Here is a 7,500-nt window from a genome sequence, read left to right as displayed (position 1 = left end):
AGGCAGATCTTCCTGCAGCACCCGTACTTCCCCTCTATACATGTATATTAGTAGGTTTTCTAGTTGGGTTTTTCCAACATCTTGCAGCACCACTACAGGGTTGTGGTATCTTGTACTTGCAAATATTGAAGCAAAGAATTCACTGCATGCAGATAATACCACTCTGTGTACAGGGTATATCTGGCCATCGCAGGCTATCGTTGCATCACAATAAAGTTCCTGTTAAAAGAAAACATTCTTTTAGAGATGGCAAGGGTATAGAAGGGAGACAGAATGATGGAAAAATGGAGAAAGAGTGAGAATAATTAAGGAAAATATAAAAAAAGTTAAATACAAGGCAAGGGGGAAAAAATTTTTACATTACAATTACAAATTTACAAAAGCAGTATCACAAAAAATAAATCAGTGGTAATAATATTAACTGTAAGGATAACAACAGAAAATTACAAATAAGAAATGTTAATAATACAGATAGCAGTACTTCCATTGATACTGATTGTAACATAGAACAAGTTTCCAAACTGGAGAACCTGAATCCCCAAAGATTGCAAAGTGGCATTTCCGAAGTTGCTACCCTTTTGCAGAGTAGGACAAATTTACCCACTTTATACTTTAAAACTATGTATCAGAAATTTGATTTTATCATATTCTAATATGATGCTATCTGCATAAGATAAGAACAAAATTAAATAGCAATAAATAGTAATTTGTATTAATCTTAATAGCACTGAAGTCAATGATAATTTGCATAATGATATTAATAAACTGTCAAAGACAAATTCAACAAGCAAACATTTTCTAATAAAATCCAACCAATAAAGTGATGATATAATAAAAGAAATTCTAAAATAATCAAATGATGATGATGATGACAATGATGACAAAAATGATGACCATGACAATGCATGGATAATGATGCAATAATAATTTTTGTGAAGTAATAAAAGTAATTCCATCATAATCTAAATAATTCTGATGATGTAAGTACAGATGGTGATGATGATGATGATGATGGTAAAATTATAAAAAAAAATAACAACAACAATAAATAATAATAACAGGAGGAGGAGGAAGAGGAGGAAGAGGAGGAAGGAAGAGAAGGAAGAGAAGGAAGAGAAGGAAGAGAAGGAAGAGAAGGAAGAGAAGGAAGAGAAGGAAGAGAAGGAAGAGAAGGAAGAGAAGGAAGAGGAGGAAGAGGAGGAAGAGGAGGAAGAGGAGGAGGAGGAGGAGGAGGAGGAGGAGGAGGAGGAGGAGGAGGAGGAGGAGGAGGAGGAGGAGGAGGAGGAGAAGAAGAAGAAGAAGAAGAAGAAGAAGAAGAAGAAGAAGAAGAAGAAGAAGAAGAAGAAGAAGAAGAAGAAGAAGAAGAAGAAGATGATGATGATAAAGAAGAAGTAGAAGAAGAAGAAGAAGGGTGAAAGGAGAAGGAGAAGGATATGAAGAACAAATGGAGGATGAGGATGTGGATGAAGATGATGATGACGACGACGACGACGACGACGACGACGACGACGATGACGACGGCGATGACGATGATGATGAAGATGATTATGGTGAAAATGATGATGATGGCGATGGTGATGGTGATGGCGATGATGAAGACGAAGACGAAGATGATGATGATGATGACGATGATAATGAGGAGGAGGACGAAGACGAAGACGAAGACGAAGATGATGACGATGACGATGATGATAATGAGGAGGACGACGAAGACGAAGATAACAATGATGATGACGAACAACAACAATTACGATAATCTAATCAACCTCTCCATTTAATGATGATAGTCATCATAATGAAAGTTGACCATTACTCGAACCTTACCTGTACTCTGAACTGGTCTAATTTACTGACGAAGGTCATGGTGTGATTATTCCAACGAAGGTTAAGGCGGTTCTGTTCCATCATGGTGCGACTGCAAGGGGAAAAAAGTAAGGTTAAAAAAAAGTAAAAAGTAAGCAGAGGGGGAGGATGGGGAAGCCGGGGAGGAGGGGGAGGAGGGGGAGGAGGAGGAAGAAAGGGGGGAGGATGGGGAGGAGGGGGAGGGGGAGGAGGAGGAGGGGGAGGGGGGGGGGGGGGAGAGGGAGGGAGGGAGGGGGGGATGAGGAGAGGGGGGTGGGGAGGAGCGGGGGGGAGGAGGGGTAGGGAGGGGGGAGATGGGGAGAGGAGGAGGGGAAGGGAGGGAGGGGGGGTGAGGGGGGGGGGGGGGAGAGATGCTTAGGGTTTTAAAAGAAAGAAAAAGAAAACAGTAGGTGGAGGAAGTGGAAGGAGAAAGGAGGAGTGAAGAAGAGGAGGAGAGGAGGTAGGAAGGAGGTGGGAGAGTGGAAGGAGGAGGGAGAGGAGGAGAAGAGAGGAGGTGAGGGGTAGGAGGAGTAAGGTTATGGAGGTGGAGGAGGAGGAAGAGGAGGGGGAGTAAGAGGAGGGGGAAGGGAGGGGGAGGGGAAGTGGGGAGGAGGGGGGAAAGGTGGGGGAGGTGGAGGAGGGGAGGAGGGGAGGGGTAGGAGGAGATAGGGGAGGAGGTGGGGGAGGAGGGGGAGGAGGAGTTGAGGGATGAGGGGAAGGAGGAGGTGGGGGAGGAGAGGGGGGCGGAGATGGGGGGAGGAGAGAAGAAAGACTAAATTTGTGTGGCTGCGACACAAGGGGAAAGGGAGGGAGTGTTGTTCCCTGGAGTGTGCGGAGGAAGTTGCTTGATTAGTTTGCATTCAAACTTCTTGTGTTCTGCTCTCGGAGGCGAAGTTAACAGCCGGCGTGTTCATTCCTTATTCTTCTGGGGTTGCTGCTTCTGGTATCGTGTTGATGCGGATTGTCTGTTAATTGATGCGACCAAGTGGGTTTCTTCGCTGGTGTTTTTTGTCTAAGGAGTTGATATGTGGGTTTAGCTTTTTCTTTTTCAGGCGTGTACTCAGTTGGGTCTGATCCTTGCTCAATTGGGTTCGCATGAGGTCGTCACTAGTTCGCATGTTTTTCATAGTCTGGGGGCACTTCCTGCGACTTTGATCTTATCTCAGGTAGTGTACTCGGCGTGCGCTACTTGTTCTCACCTTCTTTTTATGGGTAAACGGGACTTAAGGGGGCCATTATTGTTGCTTTTTATTACATTAACTACATTACTCACTGTATTCAAATTCGTGTGGGGCAGGAGGAGTGGTGGCTTCGAGCGTGCTTTTTGCTATATTATCATTTGGAGGGGGAGGAGGAGGGGGCGTATCGGAGGGCACTGACAAGGGGAGGAGGAATAAAGGTGTTTAATGGTGTTTTGTTATCTTATGTTCTATCTCTCCTTCCTTATGTTTTCTGCCGTCTCGTATCATTGCAATTATCTATCTGCTTATGTTCATAATTATTCGGTTTTCTATTTATTTCTCTCCCCCGCTCTACATTTCCCCTATTCTTTTGTTTAGGATTTTCTTTGTTCCTCCCCCGATTTTTAGCTTACTCTCTTTTAATCAAATTCCCTGTATATAACCCCATTCCCATTTATCACTCTATAATTTTATACTTTCCTGTTCCACTCTCTTTCTTCCTCATTTTTTTCCCTCTTATGCTTCTTAACTGTGCCTCTTTCTTATTTTATCTTTTCCGTTTACTCCTATCTCGACAATTTTCGTTTTTTATTTATCGAATATTGATTTTTTTTATTTCCTACTGTATTCACTTTTATATCCATTCTCTGTTCGCTTTTTTTGCTTTTTTTCTTCTAATATTTTTTGTATGTCCGTTTCTTGATTTTTTTTTTTTTCTTAACCATACTTTGTTTGATTTATCTGCAATTTCAAACCAGATCACTTTTTGGTTACGTCTTTTTGTTTTTTACTAATTTTTATTTCATAATTCATTTGTCTACACTTTCTTTTTCCATTCAAATTTTTTTTTAACTTTTTTCATCTCTATACTTTTTCATTTCGCATCTCATGACTTTTTTTCAACGTATTCTTTTATCCCTATTTTCTCTTATTGTAATTATACTATCTATATTTTCTTCTTAATCTTTAAAATTTAACTTCTAACCATTCTTTTCTCATCTATACTCATCTTATTTCTAATTTAATAGTTTTTTCCTTGATCTTTACTTAATTTTTTTTTGTTTTTACTCACTATCTCTCTCACTTTCATACTTATTTTTTTATCCTCTACAATGTTTTAACAAAACTCACACTTTCAATCTCACTTTCCCATTTTTTACACATTCCCCCTTTACATCTACCCATTCTGTCTCTTCCTCACTCTTATTTCTTTCTAATTACCCTTTATTTATTCCCATCTTCGTCCAATCATTTATACTCCAAAAAACAACAACTCCCAACACTTCTACTTCTCTTTAAACCTATTTTTCACTTCTCACCTTCTTTTTTTTATACACTCAGCCTCACTGCTTCCTCCTCGAATAATTCGATTTCACCGATATTCATCGTTCTCACACACCAACCAATCACCTATATACTCTCATATAAACCACCTATCTCACCAACCACCCCCCCCTCCCCACACCACACAAATTTTTATTTTTTATCTTTATTTTATTCTTTTTGTTTTTTATATTACTTATTTTTTATTTTATTTCACTACCTTCTTCAACCCACCATTACCTCACTCTCACCCAGTTTATCTTATGCTAATACTTATATGTAACATCTGGAATACTCGATATACGTTTGTTCATTTTCCCGTACCAGACAAGGAAAAACTGGCTATGCTGGAGGATATGCGTTTTGACCGGGTATTGTGAAGGATGGAGTGAGAAACGAATGTCTAAGATTCCCGTTCGAGAGAGGATGGACGGTAAGTTGTTATGAATGTTGTATTTTCCTAGTGTTCTTGTTCTGTAAACTGCATTGTTTTTGTCGATAGACACGTTCACCGGTGTTAGTCAAAATTGATGGGGGGGAGGAGGAGGTAATTTTACCCTTATCGGGGAGGAGGAGATGACGGCGGGGGAGGGAGGAGGGGGAGGAGGAGATGGGGGGGAGGAGGAGGGGGAGGAGGTGATGGGGGGGAGGAGGAGGGGGAGGAGGAGATGGGGGGAGGAGGAGATGGGGGGGAAGAGGAGGGGGAGGAGGAGGGGGAGGAGGAGGGGGAGCAGGGGATGGGGGGGGGGGGAGGGGGAGGAGGTGATGGGGGGGGGGAGGAGGGGGGGAGGAGGGGAGGAGGGGATGGGGGGGGGGGAGTGAAAGGGGGGAGGAGGAGGGGGAGGAGGAGATGGGGGGGAGGAGGAGGGGGAGCAGGAGATGGGGGGGAGGAGGAGGGGGAGGAGGAGAGGGGGGGGAGGGGGGGGGGGAGCAGGAGATGGGGGGGAGGAGGAGGGGGAGGAGGAGGGGGAGGAGGAGATGGGGGGAGGAGGAGGGGGAGCAGGAGATGGGGGGGAGGGGAGGAGGGGAAGGTGGAAAGATGCAGGAGATGGGGGGGAGGAGGAGAGGGGGAGTGAGTGAGTGGGGGGGGTGGGGGGAGGAGGAGGGGGGGGAGGAGATGGGGGGGAGGAGGAGATGGGGTAGGAGGGAGGGTGGATGGGTGAGGGGGAGTGAGGAGGGGGATCAGGAGGTAGGGATAGGAGGGGGGAGGAAGAGGTGGGAGAGGAGGGGGGAGGGAGGGGAGAGGGGGAGGTAAGAGCGGGGAGGGAGATCGTGAGGGGAGAGGGGGAGGGGGAGGGGGGGAGGGGATGGGATGGGAGGAGGAGGAGGAAGAGGAAGAAGAAGAAGAGGAAGAAGAAGAAGAAGAAGAAGAAGAAGAAGAAGAAGAAGAAGAAGAAGAAGAAGAAGAAGAAGAAGAAGAAGAAGAAGAAGGAGGAAGTAGAAGAAGAAGAAGAAGAAGAAGAAGAAAGAGGAAGAAGAGGAGAAAGAGAACTTTCATTAAAGTACGATTAGAAGAGAGAGAAAGAGAGGCAGAAGAAAGGTACTTGTACTAACTGGTATTACGAGTTGGTGAGTGGTGAGTGAGTGGGTGGGTGGTGATTGGGGTGGGTGAATGATTAGTTGGGTGGGTTGGTGGATGAGTGGGTGAGCGAGTAGTTAAGAGGGTAAGTACGTAAGTGGGTGAGTGAGTGGAGTGAGTGGGTGAGTGAGTGTGTGTGTGTGTGTGTGTGTGTGTGTGTGTGTGTGTGTGTGTGTGTGTGTGTGTGTGTGTGTGTGTGTGTGTGTGTGGTTGTGAGTGAGTGAGTGAGTGAGTGAGTGAGTGAGTGAGTGAGTGAGTGTGTGAGTGAGTGAGTGAGTGAGTGAGTGGGTGGGTGAGGTGGGTGGATGGATGAGTGATTGAGCTTGTAAGTGAATGAGTGAGTGGGTAGGTGAGTGAGTGGGTGAGTGAGTGAATGAGTGAAAAAGTGGGTAGGTGAGTGGTTGGATCCGTGAGAGAATAGATGAATGAGTAAGTAGAAAATTGAGTGAGAGGGTGAATGAATGAGGAAGTGGACAGCCGAGTGAGCGAGTGAGTGAATGAATGTGTGAGTAAGAGATTGGATGACTTAGTGAATGAGTTGGTGGGTGGATGAGTAAGTGAATGAGAGTGTGAGTGTGCTCTTACCTGATTGGTCAAGAACACATACATGTACTAGAAGGCTGGTAGTCTGGAGCTAGTTCTCATCCAGAGGCGAGATGTTAGAGAGAGAGGGAGAGAGAGGGAGAAAGAGGGAGAGGGAGAGAGAGAGAGAGAGAGGGAGAGAGAGAGAGAGAGAGAGAGAGAGAGAGAGAGAGAGAGAGAGAGAGAGGGAGAGAGAGAGACTAGAAGCGAGAGGAAGCCTCGATGAAGAAGAGGAGAGTGAGATGAGAGGACTGGAGAGAGTGTAGATAAAGAGTGGTGAGCGTAAGAGAGAGAGTTTAGAGTGTAGCTAGAGAGAGAGATGAAATGAGAGAGAGAGATTATTGGTATAATGAGAGAGATGGCGACAGAGGGAGAGAGGGCGGATAGGAAGAGAGCAGAGGTAGAGGGTAGAGAGAGTCTAAGGATTGAAGAGGGAGAGGGAGAGAGGTGAGAACGGGAGGGGCGAGAGAGAGTGGAGAAAGGGAGAGAGAGGGAGAGGGAGAGGGAGAGGGAGAGGAGAGCGGAGAGGGAAGAGGGAGAATGGGGAGAGGGAGAGGTGAGAGAGGAGAGGGAGAGGGGCGAGAGAGGGGAGAAGAAGGGAGTGGGGAGAGAGAGAGGGAGATAGGGGTGAGAGGAGAGGGAGGATAGTGGAGAGAGGAGAGAGAGAGTTAGAGAGGAAGAGAGACGAGAAGGGAGAGGGAGAGGGAGATGAAAGAGAGAAAGGGAGGGAAGTGGGAGAGAGAGAGGTGAAGTGGGACGAGAGATAGAGAGGAGAGAAGAAAAGAGGGGAGAGGAGAGAGGGGGAGAGAGAGAGAGAGAGAGAGATCGAGAGAGAGAGGGAGAGAGGGAGGAGAGCGAGGAGAGGGAGAGGGAGGGAGAGGAAGAGGAAGAGAGGGGAGGGAGAGGAAGAGGGAGAGGAGAGAGAGGAGAGAAGAGAGGAGAGAGAGAGGAGAGAGAGGAGAGAGAGGCGAGAGAGAGAGAGAGAGAGAGAGA

General features: G+C 45.9%; 1 protein-coding gene across 1 annotated transcript in view; it reads right to left on the bottom strand.

Annotated features, from left to right (window-relative positions):
- The window catches only part of LOC122261517 (uncharacterized), a 25,223-nt gene that overhangs the window by 11,769 nt on the left and 5,954 nt on the right, over positions 1–7,500 (bottom strand). Inside the window, exons 2-3 of the mRNA XM_086532468.1 lie at positions 1,825–1,915; positions 1–219 (exon numbers count right to left, since the gene is read on the bottom strand). The exon at positions 1–219 is cut by the window's left edge and continues 864 nt beyond it. Coding sequence (XP_086388594.1) covers positions 1–219; positions 1,825–1,915 — 310 coding nt within the window. The remainder of the gene's footprint in view (positions 220–1,824; positions 1,916–7,500) is intronic.

The sequence above is a fragment of the Penaeus japonicus genome, unplaced genomic scaffold (genome assembly GCF_977035675.1).
Source record: "Penaeus japonicus unplaced genomic scaffold, GWHDUDI00000001_assembly GWHDUDI00000037, whole genome shotgun sequence".
Classification (NCBI taxonomy): domain Eukaryota; kingdom Metazoa; phylum Arthropoda; class Malacostraca; order Decapoda; family Penaeidae; genus Penaeus; species Penaeus japonicus.
Note: the sequence above shows the minus strand (reverse complement) of the source record. Positions and strands in the feature narration are given on the sequence as shown.